Below are 24,793 nucleotides of genomic sequence, written 5' to 3' on the forward strand. Positions count from 1 at the left end.
GGCCACTGCCTTTGGTCCAGGACCTACAGACACGACTGACTATGAGAAAAAGGATGTCATATCTGCATCTGTAACTCTATCTCTGTGTATCTATCTTGCTAATCACCTGTTAACGCCGATGGTTACTCTGTAGATGCTTTAAGATTTTCTTTCTACACATATTCGTGTTGTTGGTAAATGAAGTCAGTTTTCTTTCTTACGCTATTTTTCTGTGCCTTAGTATCCTGGCTATAATTTTTAGTACAATCTTGAATAGAGGCAGCTTTCTTGAAATTTTTCTATTGTTCCAATTCAATAGGGGAAAGTTGTTTTTTATATCCTCTATTACCAGATGAAGAACATTTCCCATTATTCCTAGTATTTTAAAAGTGTTTTATTCCTAACAGAAGTTGCATTTTATTAAATGCTTTTTCCATAGCTGTTAAAGAGATCAGAAATTTTTTTCTCCTCTATTCTGTTAATGTGGTTGAATTACATCAACTAGGTTTTGTTTTTTTTTTTAATGTCAACTAGTTTTCTGATATTAAACTAGTCTTTCAGGGGCGCCTGGGTGGCTCAGTCGTTAAGCGTCTGCCTTCAGCTCAGGTCATGATCCCAGGGTCCTGGGATCGAGCCCCACATCGGGCTCCTTGCTCCACGGGAAGCCTGCTTCTCCCTCTCCCACTCCCCCTGCTTGTGTTCCCTCTCTCGCTGTGTCTCTCTCTGTCAAATAAATTAATAAAATCTTTAAAAAATAAAAAAATAAAAATAAACTAGTCTTTCATTCCTGGAATAAACTCAGCTCTTATGTTATTGCTTTTATAACTCATTGGATATTCAATTTGCTATACTCTATTTAGGATTTTTGAGTCTGTTCAGAAGAAAGATTGACCTATAATTTTCATTTCTTGTTAAGTCTTCCTCAGATTTTGCTGTCATGCTTGCCATATAGAATGAGTTGGAGAGTATTCTCTTTTTTTATGCTCTTTGGAAGAGTTTATTGTATAACAGTTTTGTTATTTCTTTCTTAAATGTTTGGAAACATTCATTGATGAAGCTATCTGGGCTTAGATTTTTCTTTATGGGAAAGCTTTTAATTATGTGTTTTAGTCAATTATTAGATATATGACTGTTTACACTTTTATTTCATCTTGTGTCAGTATTTCTATGACAGCTAAAGTTTCAAAATTTCTAGGCCTAAAGTTGTTCATAATATCTTCTTTTTATCATTTTAATGTCTGCAGGGTCTTCATTATTTCCTTCTGCTTTCTCTTAGTTTAAATTTGCTTTTTTGTTGATATTTCTATTGCCTCTTAAGACTGGTACTTATTCATTTTCAGCCCTTATATATGCATTTGAGGCTGTTTCTTTCCCTCGAAGCCAGGTTTTAGCTGCATCCCTCATTTTTGTGACATTTGTCACATTTTACTGTTCAGTTCAAAATGTTTTCTAATTTTTATTATTTCTTATTTGACCTGTGGGTTATTGAAAAATATATTGTTGAAATTCCAGATTCTTGGGGAATTTGTCTGTTTATCTTTTGTTACTGATTTCTAGCTAAATTTCATTATGGTCAGAGGACATGTTCTGATTTGTGTCCTTTTAACTTTATTGAAATTTGCTTTATAGCCTAACATGTACTTGAGTAAATGTTCCATAGAGACCTGAAAAGAATGTGTTTTCTGTGTTGCTTATTGCACAGTCTCATATTTTGTCGGTTACGTCAAGTTTGTTCATCTTTTATTCAAATTTTTCTCTTCCTGCTCATTTTATCAGCTTATAATATCAATTATTGAGAGAGGCTTATACAGTTTCAAACTGTGATTGTGAATTTGTCTGTTTCTTCATCTTGGAGCCCTGGGATCCCATCTCTTTTACTGACTTTGGATGATCCATTTCAATGGTACCATCGACTGCTTTCACTCCCACCCTACTGTGGACGGTCACTATTGTGCTTCTCAAAGATGTCAGTGTTCCCCTCACCTGTGTACTTTCCAGTGCTGTGATACGAGAGATGTCCTCTAGGATATGGGGAGGGCGAGAGGGCAGGTTTCAGGAGGAGGGGTTGTCTGAGCCAGTCACACATAGTATTATATATCAATATTTTCAGCTTCTTAAACTTTAGATTCCTTCCTCTGAATTCTGTCAAGGGATACCAGATAGCTCAGCTTCACTCAGCATAGGTCAGTGTCAAATTCCAAGTTTGAGTCCACTAGCTGGTGGTACATTTCAAATCCCTCCCAGCTACTCATGATAATCTTGAAACCAGGATCTCTGGTAGGTATAACCGTGTCAGTGAATTTAGTTCTACATAGAAGGATCTTTGCATGGTTCACTCTTGCTGATCAGGCGTCTCCAGGACCCATTCCACACACACTCCCACAGTCTGTCACTACAAATGTGGTAGGTAGAATAACGATATCCCAAAGTTGCTCATGTCCCAGCCCATAAAACCTATAGATCTGTCACCTTCCATGGTAAGGAGCCAAGGATGTGGAAGAGAATAAGTCCAAGTGCTTTGAAATCTACAGCAGTTTGTTTGGAAAAACAAATATGTTATCACATTTATTGTCAAGACCACCCAGTTAGAAGCCGAACAAGGCTGCCTTGCACTTTGCCTCATTGTTCTATGAGCCTGTCCCATGTGGCTCCCTAGAGGTGGGCTGTCCGGCCAGTCTGCCATCCCACAGGGCTTCTGAGCGTCTTCCAGTGCCATCTCCCCCTCATAAGCTGCAGAGACAGGTGTCACACAACAGTCTTAGTGGCTGCAGTCTGTCAGATCATCATCAGTTTTGGGGAGTGAGGTATGTACCCGGAGTTCACCTTTGAACCTGACCTGGCAGGAAGCCGCTCCAGGGTTCATCCTGACTGTAGAGCCTCTGTCACTGCTTTTGGCAGAACTCCTCCACTACTGTGCTTCCAGAAACACTGTGTGGCTGCCACTCCCCAGGATTCACTTCTGCCTCCAGCGAGGGTTCACCTCTTGATGGAAGCTAGGTCATGGGCAGATTCGCTGGCAGCAAGGGAGTCTGGGGAAGTGTAGGTTCAAAGAATTTACCAACCTCCAGTTTTCTGTACATTATCTTGATGGAGAGGGGTTGATATAGCATTTAGTGAGCCAGTCTCTAAGATAGGCAGGATATGGCCTGACTGGCAGGTGATATTTGGGCAGGCATCTGAAGGAAGTGAAGGGCCAAGCTGCAAAGATAACCTCAGAGAACAGCATTCCACACAGAGGGAACGGTTGCGGGAGAGGAAAAGGAGCTGCCATTGTTGAACTAGCCTTCGGTTTGGGGTAACTGACCAGGTCTAGTAACCATGAATTTTCACAAGGGACTTCTTTTTCTCCCTCCCAGGAAAATAAGGGAACAATGTATTTCTTTCCAAAAGAAATTATCATATGTCATTAAATCTAAAGTACCATCAATTTTTTTTTGTTGTTTGTTTTTTTGGTTTTTTTTAGATTTTATTTATTTATTTTTTTTGACAGAGAGAGACATAGCGAGAGCAGGAACACAAGCAGGGGGAGCGGGAGAGGGAGAAGCAGGCTTCCCGCAGAGCAGGGAGCCCGATGTGGGACTCGATCCCAGGACCCTAGGATCATGACCTGAGCTGAAGGCAGACGCTTAACAACTGAGCCACCCAGGCGCCCTAAAGTACCATCAATTTTAAGACATTCATTATATGAGGAACCAATAAGAAAGAAAAGTTCTGCCAATGAATGATAAGAAATACTCTGACTTTAAAGATGCTAAAATGTGGGAGGAAATGTGTATCTGACAGTCCTTGAAATGGTCAAAATGAATAGATAAGATGGATCCGTGTGTCTTCTTGTGTTTGACCATTAGTCCTTGGTTTCAGAACTGTGGAAGATTTGAAAAATAATGAAAGCCAATGGAAAGATTCCCCACTGGCAACTAGACACCGCGAAATGCTGAAGCGTTGCAAAACTCAGCTTAAGGTTTGTAAAGTGAATCGCAGTCGTTCTAGATCAGCCTCTCCATAGCGATCTTCCTACCAGAATGTGTGCCTTGAGCGAGCCACGCAGCGTCCTTTATCCTTCATCATTCTTTCCCCTAAAGATAAAACACGGCACTTTCGAACTAGTTGATGATCTCACCTCAGTCTACATATAGTATTTAAATCAAGACAGAATCTGCAACTGCTTATACCAGTGACAACATGACTCCTTCCTCGTTTTATCGTCCTCAGTTTGACGTCACCTGCCTTTCTTAACCCTTCTGCGAGGTTCTTCCCCTCCGCTGCCTCCCAGCCCGTGACCCAGTGTGCCAGGCATGCATTTTCACGATGTGTGGCTGAGTGGATTTGCGGCAGTGGGAAGACCCTCTCCCCCCCCACCCACCGTCCCTCCTCCTTCATTTGTCGTTAAAAATGATCCACTGCACGGAACCTAACTGTAGACAGGAAGATTTCCGCTGGTGAGAGACAGCTGAAGACGGATGCTGGGCAAAGGCTGTACAAGGGAGTGTAGACAGCTTATTTATGCATTTATCTTGTGTTTTTGTTCAAATTATAAAACTGAATATTAGCGGGTTCTGCTTTCTGTCAGTTAGTAGGAGGATATGTGGACATTTTAACTTCGATTTCTGGTGCAAGTTAAGATAGATTTGTTTTATTTGCTAATAAACTAGACCTGCTGAGATGCAGAATACACCGGGGGCCCTTTCCTGGCGTCTGTAGACCCCCGTGAACACCCCACAGACATGTTAGAAGGCGCCTGGAAACTTTAAACAGATGCGCCAATGTGCATGCATGCGTGGGTTTCCTTCTCACAGCTGTCCTCTGAGGCGGGTGTGGGACCCTCAGTGGACAAGCATTTTGTCCAGGGGCAACTCATAAATGGTGACCTGGAATTCAGGTGCAGATTTGTCTGGCTTCTTTCCACTGACCATCTCTGACGCCCATCAGCCCTGTCCCCCAGTCAAGCTATTTAGATATGACAGTATTAACTTCCTTTTTGAGCCTTAACTATGTGCTCAGCTTTCCGCCCAGTGGTTTGCATGGCGTACTTTTGTTTTTCTCAGAACAAGGAAAGCTTTGGGGACATGACCAGCACGTTATAGCTAGTTAGAGATGAAGCTTGCGAAAAGCCTAGAAGCTCGAATTCCCATCTCCTGGCCCATTCCCTGGCCAGTCAACGCTGCAGGCACTTGGCTACCAACTAATCTGTGGGTGGGGGCATACCTCCTTCCACAGAAACTGGTACGGGGCAAGGCCTGTGCTGACGCTGGTTTACTTGATGAGAGCTTTCTGAGAAGATGTCTGAATTTTTATGGCCTTCTCATTCAGTTGCTGCTCCGCGTCCTGGACCCCGCCTATCCCGAGTGAGTGTGCCCTTCCTCCTCACCTCCTCTCTCCTCGGTGGGCTGTGTTGTCGTCACTGTCCTCCAGTGGATAGCTAAAACCCAAACCCTTACTTTATCAAGAATCCGTTCTTCAATTTCTAGGTTGTACCTGTATAGACTACAGAATTAGTAGTATTAATAAGTGTTTTCCCAGTGATTACAGTAAGAAGGGAATGTCAGCACCTATGAGCTTAATTTTGACCTGGTCCTCTTTACAAATTGGCTATAGATTGATAGAAAAGGAAATCTACAGATTGGAAACTAAAACCTGGAGGTAACAGGATATTAGGCCCGTTTGAGCACTGGGTCCAGGAAAATATCCAGCCAGTTACTATTAGTTTATTGTTACTATGAAATGTCTGGACCGACTGATGTTGATGAGGTTGGCCCAAGGCCCTCTGCAGGAGTAGAAAATATTATTTAGAGTTATATATGTAGCTCTGTTGCCTCGAAACAGTTTGATTTGCATAAAATGACCAAATATGACCCTTTTATTTCCTTCGTATTTTATTACATTAGCCTTAACAGAAAAGCAGTAAAAGGAGAAACATCTCCTACACACCCTAATACATCCACTGTCTTCCTTCTTCCCTGTTCATTTCAGGTTCTAGTCTCCTGGCTTGTGTACCTTTTCCGTATTTGTGTTATAGGAGGTTTTTCCCCCAGTAAAATACTTACTTGTAATGGCCGTGTCATAGTCCTTATAGTTTCAGGTGCCATGATTTTGTGGGTTTTTTGTTTGTTTGTTTGTTTGGGGTTTTTTTTGGGGGGGGGCGGGTTTCCAGGGGCCATGATTTTGTTCTGTAACTTGTGCTTTTATTCTCTTTGACAGTATAACACTGCCTTTAAACTCAGATGTCCCCAAGGTATTTGCAGCATTGCCTGAGTTTTATGTAGAAGATGTTGCTGAATTTTTATTTTTTATTGTACAGTAAGTGCCTTTGACATACTGCATGTTTCTAATTTGTTTTTATACATAGAGTGTATATTGTATTATGAACTATATTGCAGCCCTGCATTTTATGCCTGAAATTTTATGTAACTGCTGTAACTGAATGCTGTCTGGAGACTGGAAAAATAAATCCCAACTATGGCACCAAGCCAGTTCCAATAATATCTTCAAGACAGAAGCAGGATTAACAATGCTGATAAAAATGTACTCTCGGAAAATTGAGTTGAATTTCTAATAATTGAGTATGTGTTTCTGAGAAACAGAAGGAGCAAACAGTTTATAAATATCTAAGTGAACATTCAAAAGCCAGAAATACCCACATCTATATTTTGTACCAAATTTTTTTCAATTATAACATTGGAGAAAGCTTACAAAGAAATGGTTTGAGTTTATAACTGACGTTTGAAGTTTTTTGTTTTGTTTTTTTTGTTTTTTTTTTTAATTAAAACAATTATCAGAAAAAAATTTCAGGGGTGCCTGGCTGGTTCAGTCAGTGGAGCGTGTGACTCTTGATCTCGAGGTTTTGAGTCTGAGCCCTGCATTGAATGTAGAGATTACTTAAAAATAAAATCTTTAAAAAAAATTTTTTTAAGCCTTTTTTGGTAGCAAAGCTCTTTATGAAACTTACCTCATAATTTAATCATGGCTTTGGTTTATTTCCTAAAATAATATAAGTTAATATAACATGCTTCAGCCAGTAGACACAATAGATTTAAAATCTGTCTAGATATAAAGTAAACAGTCATTTGAAACTCAGCAAGTTCAAAGGAATTCAGTATCTTGGCTCCTAGACCTGTTGGCCCCTTCCCTGCTTGATGACCCTAGCATCTGCCCAGCGAGAGTTTCTGGGAGCTTTATTTCTTGCTCTTCTTGCCTCTCTCCAGATACTCTCCTCAGGTGCTTTATGAGCCCTGTACTCAGGATATTGTGATGTTCCTCGTTGTGATGTTATGTAACCAGAACTACATCCGAAATCCATATCTGGTGGCCAAACTGGTAGAAGTCATGTTTATGACCAACCCTGCTGTTCAGCCACGAACCCAGAAGTTTTTTGAAATGATTGAAAACCATCCTCTCTCCACCAAATTATTGGTCCCTTCACTGATGAAGTTTTATACAGGTAAGAGTATTCGGATAGGCAAGGTCGTCTAAAGCCAGTGGACGGAGTTACTCTAAATCTGGTAGCTGATATCCTGATGGCACTTACAAGTATAACCTACTAACCCCACCACCGGCAGAGAATGTACTGTTGCTTAGTTTTCCCTAGGGAGTGGAAATATCCCATTGACTATTCTACGCACTAGTCCCTGACGATACGCCAGGATCCACTGAAAATCAGATGAATTTTTAGCTACTTTTATAATACTGTTGTATAACTCAGTTTCTAGAACGTGGGTAAAACAAGGAGCTTGTTAAAAATGTTTATTTTGGGGGCGCCTGGGTGGCTCAGATGGTTGAGCGTCTGCCTTCGGCTCAGGTCATGATCCCAGGGTCCCGGGATCGAGTCCCACATCGGGCTCCCGGCTCAGCGGGGAGCCTGCTTCTCTCTCTGACCTTCTCCCCTCTCATGCTGTTTCTCTCTCGCTCGCTCTCTAAAAAATAAATAAAATCTTTAAAAAAAAAAAAATGTTTATTTTTGAACCCCACTCAAATCAGTGGAATCAGGCTATCAGGGAGTCTTCTCTCATTCACTAAATCCACACACATTTACTGAGTGCCTGCTAATAGCCGGGCACTGTTCTAGGTGCTAGGCTACACTGGTGAACAGACAGAGAACACATCAGACCCTCTGTAAGGAGGTCCTCCACTTCTGGATGAATTGGATTCCAAATTTTTACGCTTAATTTGGCTTTTGAACTACAAATGTGTTTTCATCAAGCTGATTAGCTTGGGACCTTGTTGACCTGTCTGCTCGTAAAGGCATAGGATTATACTAATGGTACATTTTCCTTCCAGTTTGTACATGTTGCAGTAAAGGAAGTATGTCTTTTCTGCCTTCTCTTCTCTTGAACCTAGCACATTCTGGGCACTCAGTAAGTGTCTTTAGCATTTAGTAGAGTGTACTTGCCATACTCTGGGAGAAACACTGGCTGTCCGTGAGTACGGCCACTTGCTGTTCACTGCAGCAACAGAAGTTTGAGGATTCCTCTGTGTGACAACCGTCAGTGATCAACATCCCTTCCCTGTTGACCGAGACCTGTCCTCATTTGGAGCTGGTGCCATCACCTCTCCACTACTGAGGGTTCCAGCAGTCCATCTACCTCCTTTCTCTTTTGTCACCATGCTTTGTGACATCTCATAAGAGTTTCTCTGGGGTACCTGGCTGGCTCCATCGGTAGAGCATGCGACTCTTGATCTCTAGGTTGTGAGTTCAAGCCCCACGCTGGGTATAGAGATTACTTAAAAAAAAAAAAAAAAAAAAAGGAAGGAGAGAGAGAAAGAAAGAGTTTCTTTTCTTCCCAGCCTATGGATATCCTCTTAAACCTAAAGCAAATAGACAAGCACTTTGAAGTTTTGTTAACACCCTCACTTTGGCAACAGCAGAGAGAACACTCGTGGGTAAAAAGCCTCTTGGCCCTCCAGTCCTCTTTCATTCCTTAGTCCTGGTAGGGAGGACCTTCCTCCCTGGTAGAGAGGGCCATTCAGGTACAGATGATGAGTTACATATGTACGGGACACGACCTCATTCAGTGTCTTGCACATATCAGACTTAGTTGAAGATAATTCTGCATTTCTTAAAATAACAATAAGGTACCACCTCTTCTCACCTGTTTGTTTATTTTTTAAGATAAGAATACCTAGTGCTAATAACATAGTTGTAGAGAACTACTCTAACCCACCAATGCCTGTTTCATCTCCCCGTTAGCTAGTATGTGGAATCAGCGCTAAGAAACTCTTATGAGAATGTAAATTGGTAAAACCTTTCCAGAAGGCAGTTTGGCAGTCCACACCAAAAGCCCTAAAAATGTATACATCGTATGTATTGGTCAAGGTCCAGTAAGGAAAATAGAAACATACTAGTTATTTTATTTTATTTTAAAGATTTTATTTATTTATTTGACAGAGAGAGACACAGCGAGAGAGGGAACACAAGCAGGGGGAGAGGGAGAAGCAGGCTTTCCGCCGAGCAGGAAGCCCGACACGGGGCTCGATCCCAGGACCCTGGGATCAATGACCTGAGCCAAAGGCAGATAGATGCTCAATGACTGAGCCACCCAGGTGCCCCCATACCAGTTATTTTAATAGAATTTAAATACAGTTGACCCTTGAACAACGTAGGAGTTAGAGACCCCCCCACACAGCCAAAAATCCACTTTTACCTTTTGACTCCCCCAGGTTTATTAAAAGCCTACATTGACCAGAATGTTGAATTTGTTATGTAGTACCTTATCAGTAACATAAACAGTCAATTAACACATCTTTTGTATGTTATATATATTACACACTGTATTCTTATGAGAAAGTAAGCTAGAGGAAATAAAATGTGATTAAGAAAATCGTAAGGAAGAGGGATGCCTTCAGCTCAGGTCATGATCCCAGAGTCCTGGGATCGAACCCCACATCGGGCTCCCTGCTCACCGGGGAGTCTGCTTCTCCCTCTCCCTCTGCCCCTACTCGTGCTCCCTCGCTCTCTCTTGCTCTCTCTCAAATAAATAAAAGTAAAATCTTAAAAAAAAAAAAAAAGAATCATAAGGAAGAGTAAATGCATTTATGGTCCTGTATGTATATTTATTGAAAAAAATCTGTAAGTGGACCCATGCAGTTCAAGCCTGTGTTGTTCAAGGAGCAACCATATAAGGAACTGGTCAAATAGATATTAGAGGACAGAAAGGCAAATAAGAACTTTGGCATAAGGCAGATTATGGGTTCAGGAAGCAGCCATTATTTCTCTCCAGAGCTGGGGGAACCCAGGGAGGAGGCTGGAGTAAGTAAAATCTGGCAGCTCAAATGAGGGCCAGGACAGAACTGGAACCTAGGTCTCTGAGGAAGGACACTGGCCCGCTCATGTCTCTGAGGAGCGCAGGCTAACTAGTTCTGCGACTGTGGGACTGAGCTGGAGACTGGAGGTAGCTGCTGCTGATGGGAGGAAGGACCATTGCTGGCAGGAGCAGCCCGCCTACGGCCTGGGACCAAGTCCCTGCTGTCCTATAGTTTTCCAGTTCTCCTGCAGCACCCCCTATTGGTGGACCCGGCAGAGGGCCGGCTGGCAAAGGGAAACTTGGGGAGTCCTAGCCCCAGCCTGGCAAAGCCAAGTATAAAGGGTGGGTTGGGGGCTGAGAGACAGCAGCTAAACAGACAGCTCACCCTTCTGCATGTAAACTTCATTTCTAGTAATCTGTGGGGATAATTATAAATGTGTGTGCACGTTTATAATGATACTGCCGCGTTATTTATAATGCAGTGTAGTGAAAATACTAAAAACAGCCTAAATTTCTTCCAGCTGTGGACAAATTAAGTAAATCACAGTTTATCCATGAAGTGGGTCTATATGAGCTGCGAAAAATACCGTGTTATTTACATTAAAAATGTCGAGTAATGAACCAGTATGTACAATATGTTGGTACACATCTGTACGATAGACAACAGCGTGGAGGAACATATACCAAAATACTAACAGTGAGTTGGTTAGTTTTTTTTTTTTTTTTAAGATTTTATTTATTTATTTGACAGAGAGAGAATGAGAGAGCACATGAGAGGGGGGAGGGTCAGAGGGAGAAGCAGACTCCCTGCCGAGCAGGGAGCCCGATGCGGGACTCGATCCAGGGACTCCAGGATCATGACCTGAGCCGAAGGCAGTCGCTTAACCAACTGAGCCACCCAGGCGCCCCGAGTTGGTTAGTTTTGAATGGTAGAACTGTGAATGGTTTTGTTTCTTTTTCTTTTTAAAAAATTATCTGAACTTAATTATTCTGCAGTAAACATGTATTGTTAGTACTAAAAGCAAAAAATGTATGGTTAAATGTATTTTATACTCGGTAAGTGCCCTGGGCCTGTCAGTGTGGCTTTGGGATACAGCATGGGGGTGCAGAGGGGTGGGCCTCTTCCTGGGAGACCAGTGCTGGGTCTGGCAGAGCCCCACTAGTAAGATCCGAGGAGCTTCTTTTCCCCTGTGCCACCAAGCGGTGTACCCCCTGGCCCTGGCCCACGTGTACAGTCCTAGAGAGATGATACCCGTACTAATAATAGCCACGACTTACCGAATCCTCGCCAGTCCTTTCACTTAATCTGCACAGCCATCGTCAAGATGGGGGCTATAAACATCTCCGTCTTCCAAATGAGGAACCTGAAGCTTAGAAAGGTCCAGAAGCTTGCTGAAGGGCAGCAGCTAGTGAGGGGCAGCAGCTTCAGCAGGTGGACCTTAGCACAGGTCGCCCTGACTGCTGCACTGTTAACTGTTGCGGTCACAGGGGCCTGGTGCCCAGGGAGCCCTCCAGTGGGACACCGAAGAAGACAGCCCCCCACTCGTGCATCAACCCCGTAATAACACCTGCTGACTTAGGTACAGACTCTCCAGCGTGAACTAGAAATGGACCTATGGAACAGGCTCCTCTTTTCTACCCCCAGAGAATATCCTAGCTTTGGAAATGCTTAAGATCAAATTTTTGTTTCAAAAATAAAATTAAGTTCCAAAATCAGAGTATTTTATTTGTACCAGCCATCAGTTCCGTAAGGACCAGCTTTCCCAACCTGGCTACTCAGAACTTAGAAGAACACTGATAACTAAGACTTACTTCCAGACTCTTCTCCTCCCCAGGCGGATCTGAATCAGCAAAGCCAGCATTAGCCCAAGTAGATTCAGTCTCTAATTCTACAAATATTTATGAAGCTCTTACTGTGCGTCAGCACTGGTTTTGATGCTAAGGCCTAGTGGTGAGGATGTCCAAGTCACTGGTCTTGTGAGCCAGGCGTTCTAGTTGGGAGATAGACAACAGAACCAATAAATAAGATACTTGCAGATGGTTGGTGGGGGAGGAGGGCGTGATGCTACTTTAAGGAGCACAGTCAGGGAAGGTCTCTGAGACGGTGACTTTGGAGTAACATTGGAAATGAGACAGAAGAGTGAATCATACGATGATCTCAGCCACAGTGTAGCAGGCAACCAGGACAGCAAGTGTAAAGGCCCTGAGGCCTGGGCAGCTTAGTGAATAAGAGGACCTGTGGGAGGGAGCACAGTGAGCAGCAGGGGAGCAAGGCCAGCCAGGATGTGGTTCATTTCAGGCCCCTTAGAACTCGGACTTGCGAAGTAGAATTCGGGCCGCTGCAGTTTTGAGGGAGCATGAGGAGTGAAATTTTTTAAATGTTGGCATTACCTAGCTTTTGCTGTGCTCGGGAAGTGGTATAGGTATTAAGGGCGATTTTGAGGCTATGAGAGGCTCTGTATCAGCCCCCCGGCGTCTTTCTCAAGTAGACTCTTTCTAAATCAGCTCTCCACACTTTAGTTCACACCTTTTTAAAATAAAGATTTATTGGGCACCTAGGTGGCTCAGTTGGTTAAGCGACTGCCTTTGGCTCGGGTCATGATCCTGGAATCCCTGGATCGAGTCCCGCATGGGGCTCCCTGCTCAGCCGGGAGTCTGCCTCTCCCTCTGACCCTCCCCGCTCTCATGTGCGCTCTCTCTCTCTCTCTCTCATTCTCTCTGTCTCAAATAAACAAAATCTTTAAAATACAGATTTATTTATTTGAGAGAGTGAAAGAGCGCTCATGAGCAGGGATGGGGCAGAGGGAGAGAATCTTCAAGCAGACTCCGCACTGAGTGCGGAGCCTGATGCAGGACTCAGTCTCACCACCCTTGAGATCACGACCTGAGCCGAAACCAGGAGTCAGACGCTTAACCGACTGGGCCACCCAGACGCCCCAGTTCACACTTTTCTACAGTTAACAAAATGACACTTAGTTCATTGTAAAGAAAGGTTGACCTAATGAATATGTGTAAGTGCTTTCAGGTCTTTGTATGATAAGTGTTAATTATCTTATGCCTCTCATTTTTATTTTTATTTATTTATTTTTTTTTGCCTCTCATTTTTAAATAACCTTTCTTGTCACAAAAAAAAATATGTTCTTTGCAAAATATAATAGGAAATACCAAGAAGAAAATAAAAGTTACTGATAGTCTCTGCCCTCAGAATCTCTGTTAACATTTTGCTCTGTATCGTATATACATATGGGTGTGTATGTGTGTGTGTGGTTTTAAATATGATTGGCCCCCTTCGGTAACCTGTGTTTTTCACTTTGTATATCACAAGTATTTTTTCATGTTCTCTGTTGGGCATTTGCATTTATATTTTTTCTCTAATGTAAATCATACTGTAGAGAGGATCCTGGGAGATCAGTCTTTGAACCTGCCTGCATGCGTTTTCTGGCATAGAATTGGTGGGTCAGAGAGATGGGCTCGTTGATGGCTTGTGATGCAAGTTGTCACGTTGCCTTCAGGGGGTTGTGTCACTGTTCATTCTCACCAGCAGTCAGAAGGTACCTCCTGCCCAGATCCTCACGCGCGGTTTTGTCATTTTTGTAATAATCTGCTAAGTTGATAGGTAAAAATGGTATCTTATTTTAATTTACATTTTTATCTCTTTCTTGAGCCTTATTGGCTTCACCTGACAACTTTCCCTCTTTTTAAAACTTGTCATAAACTCAGGAACTTCTCACGCTTAAGCTATTTGTCTTTTGGATAACTGAGTTTGATCTTTGTTCCATTTTAATTAATAGTACACAGATTTGGTAATTGGTAATTGAGTGATGAGTACATAGGATTTTACTAAGCTTTTCTCTACTTGGGTACATGTTTGAAAATGTTAATTATACAAAAGTATTTAAAATAATAAGGCATATTTCGGAGCTATTGCAGATTCAGATCCAGACCACTATAATAAAGCAAATATGAGAATAAAGGAAGTCAGATGGATTTTTTCCTTTCCCAGTGCATATGAAAGTTATGTTTACACTATACTGCAGTCTGTTAAGTGTACATTATCATTATGTCTAAAAAACCAATGTATATATCTTAATTTAAAATTGGGGCACCTGGGTGGCTCAGTCAGTTCAGCATCTGTCTTCGGCTCAGGTCATGGTCCCCGAGTCCCGGGATCGAGCCCCCCGTCAGGCTCCCTGCTTAGCAGGGAGTCTGCTTCTCCCTCTCCTCCTCCCCCCACTTGTGCTCTCTCGCTCGCTCACTCTCAAATAAACAAAATCTTTTATTTTTTTTTTAAAGATTTTATTTATTTGACAGAGACGCAGCGAGAGAGGGAACACAAGCAGGGGGAGTGGGAGAGGGAGAAGCAGGCCTCCCGCCGAGCAGGGAGCCCGATGCGGGGCTCGATCCCAGGACCCTGGGATCATGACCTGAGCCGAAGACAGACGCTTAACAACTGAGCCACCCAGGCGCCCCAAATAAAATCTTTTAAATAAATAAATAAAAATAAAAATATTTTATTGCCAAAAATGCTATCATCTGAGCTTTCAGTGAGTCATAATCCCTGATCACAGATCACCATAACAAATATGATCATAATGAACAAGTTTGAAATATTGTGGGAATTACCAAGATGTGACACAGAGACATGAAGTGAGCAAATGCTGTTGGGAAAATGGGGCTGATAGACTTGCTCAATGCACAGTTGCCACAAACCTTCAATTTGTAATTAAAAAAAAAAACAAAAACCCACAGTATCTATGAAGCGCAATAAAATGAAGTAGGCCTGTAGTCACATTTAATAGGTATGTGGACCTTAAGAAAATTCAACCCAGTTTTTTTTTCTGGTCATTGGCGGGTGGGAGCTGTGCCGATGAGGCCAGCTGCTTTCCGAGCCCAGTTCATTTGGCGTGTCATTCCCGGCCCTTCACTGTGAAGCTTGTGTCTTCAGAACCACCTCCTGATTTCTGTCCTGCCTTACATGTGAGAGAGAGGTGCACGATCTTATCACATCTCTGAGTTTACAGATTTGTATTCGCTCAGTAACATCGTGGACGCAGTAACTGCGTTTAGAAAGGTAAGGCAGTACCCATCCTTCTCTCTTCTCTAGATGTTGAGCACACCGGAGCCACCAGTGAGTTCTACGACAAGTTCACCATTCGCTATCACATTAGCACCATTTTTAAAAGCCTTTGGCAAAACATAGCTCACCATGGCACCTTCATGGAGGAGTTCAAGTGAGTATCGGGCGCCCGATGTCACAGCTTGCCCTCTTGCAAATCACAGGTAGGGTGACTGCTTAAATCTTTCCGAGCTGATTCTCCTGGACTGTTGGCTTGGTCGCAGCCTCCTTTAAGTTTTCTAGATGGTCCTGCTACATGTGAGCAGAGTTAACTAAATGTCTGTGCTTGCGAGGTATTGCTGAACTTTAGTTTTGTCAAGACACTTTGGGGATGGTATGTATACATAAAGAATCTATAAATATTCCGAGATGATCCGTGAAGTGTTTTTGGGTGTTTCTGCGATTACAGTGTTAAGTGAAGTTGTCAGAATGACTGGAATGAGAGCATAAAGTGTTCTGGAACATGATGTCAAGCTTTAGATGCAAAGTGTTAGGAAGGTTTCAGATTTGGAAGCGGTTAGGTTGGGGTTGTCATTTCAGATGTCACTCTTTGTAATAAGTCCCTAAACCTTGATTAAGGACTTTTTGTTACCTACCTGAAATTTTAGTGGCTACCTAAATCTGGACATTAGTCATTTCATCTAAGTTACTTTAAAAGGAAAGGTGCTTTAAAAAGAAGGGAGACTGGGGCGCCTGGGTGGCTCAGTCGTTAAGCGTCTGCCTTCAGCTCAGGTCATGATCCCAGGGTCCTGGGATCGAGCCCCACATCGGGCTCCCTGCTCCATGGGAAGCCTGCTTCTCCCTCTCCCACTCCTCCTGCTTGTTTCCCTCTCTCGCTGTGTCTCTCTCTGTCAAATAAATAAATAAAATCTTTAAAAAAAAAAAAAAGAAGGGAGATGAAAATGTTGAACTCTTGAATTATTCTTCAGGAGAAATTTTATCCCATCTGCTTGGATCTTTTGCAACCCATGTTAGATCACTGATCAAGTCTAGCTGTCACTTGTTAGCTGAGTTACTAGTCAATAAGATTTCATATTACCATTTGCTAGATAGGTTTCTGCAGAGTAGACTCTTCAAGTTAATTCTCTTTCCAGAAGTTGCTCTTATGGTCGGAATTATGTTCCCACAAACCCTGGCATGAGCTTAGACCAGACAGGCCCATGGCTTGATCTGCGTGGTGCTGAGTGGGAGTGCTTGCCCTGAACTTTCCTTGTTCCTGAAATCTAAGCTTCCCACCCTTGTTCACAGGAACTTCTCCTCCCCAGGCACGGGCTTCCCGCCCCCTGATTACACAGCAGTAGATCCTAAAGTGTATGTAGCTCCTCTTTGCTCCACTAATCTTGCAGTTACAAAGCCTAACGGTGCGCCGGCATCTCAGTGCCCAAGCGAGCCCTGCACTGTAACAGGATGTGCAGGACAGTTTTATAGATGGGAAGCTTCAGGTTCTAGAAAGTGAGTTAATATTCTCCTTTATCAATATTGCAGCTTCCAGCTTTTCTTCAGTGTGTCTTTATAATGAGGAATCACTGTATTGGTAATTCTCTTGTCTCTTATATGTGGGTAATTGTGCTTTCTTTGTATCTTGGTGAGTTTAAGCATATTTTCTAGTCTGGAAGAGTGTCTTTTCTACTTAAAGTCATTGAGAGAATGAGCCAGGGACGTGTTGGTAAACCTGCTCTCTGAAGAAGGGGAGAAAATTCAGCATTTGCTGGTTTTCCACACTTGATCTTAGCCAAAAGGCCGAGAAGCGGGATGTAAATACTTCCACTGGTGCCAAATTTAAGCTCTCAAGGGAATCTGCTCACAAAATCCTGAAGTATTAGCAATTGGCTCTCATAAATTGTGCAGGGTACCTCCATTGCACCGCTGAAGTGGGCTTATCACACTTACTTCAAAGGAGGAACAAAATCCAAGGAGAAACTCCATAGTCCTTGACCTCCGCAGTACTTGAGTGGTGCCAAGGTGGGCGGTCTTACAGGACGACGTGGTTGGCACTTTGGGCGGGGGCCCATTTTCTTTGGGATCTGCTGCGGCATTTTGCCTCAGGGAGCTGTATGACCATGTCCAATGTAATTGCCTTTTCAGTTCGGGGAAGCAGTTTGTTCGCTATATAAACATGCTGATAAATGACACGACGTTTTTGCTCGATGAAAGTCTGGAGTCTCTGAAGCGAATCCACGAAGTGCAAGAAGAGATGAAGAACAAAGAACAGTGGGACCAGCTGCCCCGGGTGAGGACATAGTGGGACAGCTGTGGCGGGGAAGCTGCCGTTCGCCCCGGGCAGAGCTCTGCTTCGGGGCCACATCTGTGGGCCCTGGTGACATAGCTGTGACTGACTTGTCACTGCTTGTCACCTCCCACCTGTGGGCTTCCATGAAGTTACATCCCAGGTTTGGGGTAGGAGTAAGCTTAGACACCTGATCTAAAGCTAAGAAATGAGTTGAGAAGTCTTTCAAAATGTGTCCTGAAAACTTTCTTGCCCTTTTAATTTCAAAGGGCTTTTTTGGAGAAGAGCTTTTATTATCTGAATGTGTTGGTGTCAATTTATGAAAGTAGGAAGGAAATCTCTAGAATGCGGTGCCAGAGAGGCATTTGGTTTGCTCATGTGATCTTCAGACAACTCTGTGACTCATGCAGGATTCTGGTGGGTTTTTTCCTTCCAGTTGATCTTGGTTTTTATGTTCAGTAATTAATGGAAGAGAGGGCTGTTTTGCCAGGTTCCGTGAGAAATTCATGCTGTACCAGTGACAGCACACTGACACGCTTTTCTGACATTTCTTGCCGCCGTGTAGATGGGTCTCTGATCAGTTACTTAGCCCTCGACAGCTACGGGTGACTTCATACATTGGTTCGTTCTGTGCCTGGTGTTCTCAGGCCCAGAATCAGAACTGCTTTCCAAAAAGAGTTCTCGTGGAAAAGTAGGGAGGACTGTTTTTTCTTGACTAGCAGTAGCATCCTCAAAACGAAAATGCTGTCGAGCTTCTAATGCTTAAGATAAGGTAAGCACATATGAAAGCCCATTTAGGAAAGGTTTTCATTCCAAGTATTCAGGCAGCTTTGATGAGAAGTTTCCATCTTGCTGTAGCTAACGTGCTTACACCACAGACTGAAACCCCCCGGGGGCTTTGCCCAGGGCCCGTGAATGCTGGATTTCCCGAGTCCAGGCTGCCACACTGCTAGAACCCCTCTCGTCGTATTCTTGAGATGATGCAGTGGTTGTCCTCTTTGTCCCTGGCACTGCCCTGGCGCCTGTCCGAGTCCAGCCTGCCCTCTACCCTCGTATTCACGTCTACACACCTGCTAAACTGTTTTGCTCCTGTGCCTCCAAAACTTCCCTCCCGCACCTCCCCATGTCGCACAGGCGGGAGGTAGCTCAGACTTGACGCTCCATGGCCCCCCCTACGGTAGCTCTAAGAGATCCTTCCAAGCTTACCTCCCATTCCGGTCTGTTGGCTCCAATACGGACGGGTCCCCAGGCCCTTGCAGAACAGGCTGGGAAACAGGTGAGGCCAGTTGAAGGAGCTCCAGCTTTGTGAAGTCGAGGGCACCTGGGTTTGAGAACAGACACTGCCATGCCTTCAGAGTTCCTTAATCTCTGTTTCCTTGTCCACAAACCAGAGACGATCCCTGCTTTGCAGAAGAGCAATGAGGAGGAACGGTAGATGTCACCATGTAGCTCAGGACTGGGTAGCTTCTGTTGTTTCATGTGCCTTGAGACATTCCCTCTGTCCACAATTCTCTACATTCCATTCTTATATATTAAAATCCTACCCATTCTTTGAGTCAAGTCTTGTCCAAGTAGTCCCTCATGGTTGGACTACCCCAGTCAGTGCGGCTGCAGATCTTCACCTTTCTCTCTACTTCTGTAGCGCCCACTTTATGTTGCTCGAGATGCTCATCTCAGCCGAGCTAATGTCGGAGATGGAGGGATACTGGTCTGTGGCACATTATCTCATTCACAGTCTGTGCTTGCTAGCATTTGCTTATGAGATAGCCGAACAATTCCTATTGACTTTTCCGTGCTCATGGATGAGAAGACAGCATAAATCATCCTTTCAAGCAAGTGCTATTCCCGACGTCATGTCCATTTGACCTTGAAGTCACTTTCTGCCATCCCGCTCCGTGCCTGCTCCTCCCACGGCCCGTCGTCTGAATGCTGGAGGACGCCACTGCTCGGCCCTCAGGTTCTCCCCTTCTCTCCCCACGCCCGTGGCTGAGGTTGCTGTCTCTCAGCGAGCGTGCTAGTTGGAATCGTGAGTGCAGCGGAATTTTGCCGTAGCAATAGTTCGTTATTACGAGAGACTGCACCGACGTGGCAGGACATTTAACATCTCGGGCCAGTGATGTACCCTCCTACCCCGAGCCCTGTCAGGCAGCCAGAAGCGCTCCCACACACGGCCTGATGCCCCAGCTCAAAGTCACTGCTGGGTGATCTCATCTGTTTAACGGTCTGTATTCTAAAGATTCCAGAATGCGTCTCCTCAGCTCCTATCTCTCCTGACTCCAGACCTGCTTCACCAACCAGCTGTTGACTTGCCCCTCTGCCCGGTGGTCTAATAGTATCCCTTAGTGGGGTCCTCCACATCTCCTCTCCGGGTCTGCCCAGCCTCACTGAGTGACCGCTGTATTCTGTTAAGTGCTCTGACTCAACACTTGGGAGTCTTCCTTGATTCTTCTCCCTCAACAAGCGCCTCAAGACTCTACCCTAAAATGCCCGTATCTGGCCTCTTGCCCCACCTCCAGGCCACAACCCTCTCTCACCTGGCTTGCTGTAGCCTCTCTCACCGGTCTCTCGGCCTCCACTCTTGCCTGTGTCCATACCAGAGGGATGCTGTTAAAACCTGTTTGCTCATAGGGCGCCTGGGTGGCTCAGTTGGTTAAGCAACTGCCTTCGGCTCAGGTCATGATCCTGGAGTCCCGGGATCGAGTCCCATATCGGGCTCCTTGCTCAGCAGGGGGTCTGCTTCTCCCTCTGATCCTCCCCCCTCTCATGCTCTCTCTCTCTGTCTCATTCTCTCTCTCAAATAAATAAATAAAATCTTAAAAAAAACCTGTTTGCTCATTATCACCACTTGACTCAGAACTCGTCCAGGCTTCCCTTCTCACACAGAGTCCAGTCCCAAGTTAGAGTAGGCCCCTGGCCCACCATTTTCCCCGTCACCCACTCTCCCCGAACCACACGGGCCTCCTGGCCCTCCTGCTGACACGCTTGCTGTTCCCTCGACTGGGAGCACCATTGCCCCCGATTTCTGCTGAGTCTCTTCTTCAGACATCCACCTAAATGTCACCTTCTCAGAGGCTGTCCCTGACCACTCTTTCTCTCTTCTTCTTCTTGCCTTTTCTCCATCACTCTCAGACTTGTGTGTCTGTGTGGGCGTTTGTCTATTGCCTGTCTCCCTGCCTGAGAGCTAAGCTCCATGAAGCCTGCGAGCCTGTTGGTCATGTTCCACGCTCCAGTGCCTGCAGGTGGGCCTGGCCTGGACGAGGGCCCGGATACCATGTGTGGAGGAAAGCGTGTGGCACGCAGACACGCATTGCACTAGTTCTCACCTTGTCCTTATGTCTTCCTGCTTGGACGTGTGTTCTATAGGCGCGTTCTTGGCCAAGGGGGCAGCGGACAGTTACCCAGCATCGCTGCACGGCGTCCCCCACGCACCCTCTCAGAGGGCACCGCCCCAGGAGGTCCTCCTGTGGCGGCATCAGCTGCTCTAGCTCTTGCCCTCCCCTCAGCATGAAGTAAGACGGCCTCTGAGCCGCGATACAAGAATTTTCGTCTTCACTGCTGTTGCTGGGTGTTTTCTCCATCCCAGAGCCTTCAGTGCTCCACCTTGCTTTACCCCCGAGTCAAACACACCTTATTATCTTGTTTCCCGGCCCCTGGCAGAATTGAAGGAGGAGGACAGTGCCAGAGGCAAGCATGCTGTCCGGGGCGACAGCCCGAGAGCACAGCGAGACGAAACTCAAAACCTTAGCAGTCTGGGGCGCCTGGGTGGCTCAGTCGGTTAAGTGACTGCCTTCGGCTCAGGTCATGATCCTGGAGTCCCGGGATCGAGTCCCGCATCAGGCTCCCTGCTCGGCGGGGAGTCTGCTTCTCCCTCTGACCCTCCCCCCTCTCGTGTGCTCTCTCTCATTCTCTCTCTCTGAAATAAATAAAATCTTTAAAAAAAATAAAATAAAATAGTAGTGACTACAAGTTGTTATTCAGGGAAACAAACTCTCCTGGATTAGCAACCACATGTATCGGGTGTGATGGAAGATTCACTAATTTCATCCCGCATAGAAGTTGAAGGTGACTTCTTCTATCATTGAGGAAATAGGGGCTCATGTAAGTTAAACAGTGTGCCAAGGTCACCTTACTCAGAGACCCAGAGAGTTCTCACGCTGAAAAAGAATAAACTTCAGTTATCTGGAAAATTCTCTGGTTTGGGTCGTTCTCATTCCCTCAGCCTATGGGCTTTGTTGTGCGCTCGTCCCATTTTCCTTCACACTCGGCGTGCGGGTGAGCTCACGGCCAGTGCTGACTTCTGCTTGGCCTTCCTAGGATCAGCAGCAAGCCCGTCAGTCCCAGCTTGCTCAGGACGAGCGTGTGTCCCGCTCCTATCTTGCCCTGGCAACAGAAACCGTGGACATGTTCCATATCCTCACAAAGCAGGTCCAGAAGCCGTTCCTCAGACCGGTGAGTAGAACCTTCGGGATGTTTATTTTGTGTGTCGGATTCCACAGTAAGGCTCCGTCACCTGTCACTAAAGGTAGTTATTGAGATCCTGGACGTTTCAGCTCCGAGTTGCTTAGTGAAAGCTTGATGCTGATTTTGTTCCCAGTTATGCGAAGTGATCTAGCACTCTGGGGCGAGACCAAAGTCTGCAAACAGTCTCTTCCAAAATAACGTAATTTGCTTTCTGCTTACATAGCACATGGGATTATTAATGCTGAAGCTGTGACATATTTTTATTGTTATTGATTCCTGTATTTTATTTATAGAAAAAGTAGAAAGTAGCATCAGTTAGAAATTAGAATATAGTAAGTAGAGGGGCACCTGGGTGGCTCAGATGGTTAAGCGTCTGCCTTCGGCTCAGGTCATGATCCCAGGGTCCTGGGATCGAGCCCCACATCGGGCTCCTGGCTCAGCAAGGAGCCTGCTTCTCCCTCTCCCTCTGCCTCTCTCCCTGCTCATGCTCTCTCTCTCTCTCTCTCTCTGTATCTCTGTGTCTCAAATGAATAAATTAAAAAAAAAAAATCTAAAAGAGAATATAGTAAGTAGAAATCATTGATAACGGGTAAGATCTATGGTTCTCCTGGTTGTAGCTTTGTTACACTCAAGAAGCCGAAGGGTAATGAGAGCCATAATTGGGGTTTATGATAGATTGAAGGTAGTCAGAATATTTGGCCTTGATACTATTAAGACCTGGGTCCTGCCCCTGAAATGGAAACTGAGTGACCTAACTGAAGATCGCTGCTTTGTGTTGACCCCCTGCCCTCCCCCTGCCGCACAGCACAGAAGCTTTATGGTGTGGCCAGGACAAGGGTGGTGACGAAGGCAAGGAAGGGGCCTGGGAGCTGGTCATTAATTGCCTGGAGATATGGTGACAGGTTTACAATGGAACGTAATTTTATTCCTCACTTCCTCCAGTGTCCGTGCTCAGCGTTCTCGCCACACCCTGGCCTGGGTGCCTCTCAGCAATGAGTCTCCTCCTCTGTCCGTTTTCCATTTCACTTCTCTTCACAAAAGAGCAGTGGAACGTGAAACAAAACCGAGCTCACTATTGAAAGCATGCAAACACCGCAACTAATTCAAACAAGATAGTTCAGACCCTTGCTTCCCTGGGGCTTGCAAATGGAATTTCTTTTAACTTTTCCTACCAAGCCCAGATAGTGAAGAGTTAGACATCGTGGGCTGCAGTCTGGCACGGCTACTCAGCTTGGTTCTTGTAGCACAAAAGCAGTTACAGAAAAAATATATATAAACAAGTAGTGTGGCTGTGTGAATAAAACTTTATAAAAATAAGCATTGGGCCACATTCGGCCTGCAGGTAGCAGTTGGCCAATCCCTGCACTAAAAACATGTTTTGTTTTGTTTTGTTTTTTTAAGGATTTTATTTATTTATTCATGAGAGACAGAGACAGAGAGAGGGAGAAGCAGGCTCCCCGCAGAGCAGGGAGCCCGATGCGGGACTCGATCCCAGGACCCTGGGATCATGACCTGAGCCGAAGGCAGACGCTTAACCATCTGAGCCACCCAGGCGCCCTAAAAACATGTTTTATTTTATGTTTAGGAACTCCCAATTCAGCGAGTCTTTGATTGTTAGGAAACTATAATAAATTATTTGAGATGGAATTATGAGTGATTTTCCCTCTTAACCTGCTTCTCAGTGAATTTGGAGTGATACTTGTTTTTGTCATTGAAAGCGTGAATTTAAAGAAACGGTTGCCTTCTTTTCGTATTTATAGATATTCCACCAACCTGTAACATTATTAGGTGTTAGAATTACTGGATTAGAGATGGAGAATAAAGAAAATTTTGCATATAAATGTCCTTCTTCAGCTTATGATTCACAGTACATCCAAGGGGTTCTTTGAAGATTAATCCAGCCAATTCATGTTTCTCCACTGAAATGGGAGTTTTGGTCCTTCTCGCTTGTCTCAACAGCACGAATTGTCCTCTTACCCTGTGATTTCCTAGGAACTTGGACCCCGATTGGCTGCAATGCTGAACTTTAATCTTCAGCAACTCTGTGGCCCCAAGTGCCGTGACCTGAAAGTTGAAAACCCTGAGAAGTATGGCTTTGAACCAAAGAAGCTGTTGGACCAACTGACGGATATTTACCTGCAGCTGGACTGCGCCCGGTTCGCCAAAGCCATTGCTGACGACCAGGTCAGTGCCCAGGGAGCAGGCCATTTCAGGGGGAGGCTGGGCCTCAGGCCGCCGACCCGGCTGGCCAGAGTTCGCATCTCTCTGGACTTCCTGGCAGACCCATCTGTCCCTGGGTTTTGCCCACTTGGAATCAGGGAAGGCGGTACTTTTCAACTTGTGGTTTGGGAGGTTTTTAGTACGTAAGTGGAAATAATCACCACGTGGGCCAGGGGATCTTGTCTGGTGTAAATGAAGATGAATCAGCTCTTTTCCTTCGGGTGTGAAAGCCGATTTGGCTCCCGGATCCGTCTCCAGTGGGGTTCCTAGCCCATCCTGCCAAGGGCCTCATGCAGCAGATCCATCACCTTCCCACCAAGGTCCAGCCTTCTCAGGGGTTCAGGGGTCCCAGTCTGCTTCCCAAGCCCCCCGCGCTGGTGCTGTTATTGCGATTTCTGGTTTCAAACCTCGTGTGGTTATCTTCACAGTCTTCTCTCTGCTCTATTCCTTGTGTCCGCCGCAGTCATGACGCCCGTTCCATGTTTGTCATTTCCACACCTGCCAATGTAGTCCAAGCACCCCCACCCCCTGACTTCCCAGCAGTCTCATAAA

The 24,793-nt window shown here is 45.0% G+C and overlaps 1 protein-coding gene across 3 annotated transcripts in view; it reads left to right on the forward strand.

The window, feature by feature from the left end:
* Positions 1-24,793, forward strand: part of UBE4B (ubiquitination factor E4B) — a 120,636-nt gene that overhangs the window by 87,626 nt on the left and 8,217 nt on the right. For all 3 annotated transcript variants that reach the window (XM_081816873.1, XM_081816871.1, XM_081816872.1), the window contains 8 exons: positions 3,841-3,940; positions 5,197-5,324; positions 6,178-6,276; positions 7,182-7,417; positions 15,322-15,448; positions 17,419-17,563; positions 21,875-22,009; positions 24,014-24,205. In XM_081816873.1, the coding sequence (XP_081672999.1) occupies positions 3,841-3,940; positions 5,197-5,324; positions 6,178-6,276; positions 7,182-7,417; positions 15,322-15,448; positions 17,419-17,563; positions 21,875-22,009; positions 24,014-24,205 (1,162 nt within the window). The remainder of the gene's footprint in view (positions 1-3,840; positions 3,941-5,196; positions 5,325-6,177; positions 6,277-7,181; positions 7,418-15,321; positions 15,449-17,418; positions 17,564-21,874; positions 22,010-24,013; positions 24,206-24,793) is intronic.

Source organism: Leptonychotes weddellii, chromosome 4 (genome assembly GCF_054177405.1).
Source record: "Leptonychotes weddellii isolate Sample4059 chromosome 4, ASM5417740v2, whole genome shotgun sequence".
In the NCBI taxonomy this organism is placed as follows: Eukaryota; Metazoa; Chordata; class Mammalia; order Carnivora; family Phocidae; genus Leptonychotes; species Leptonychotes weddellii.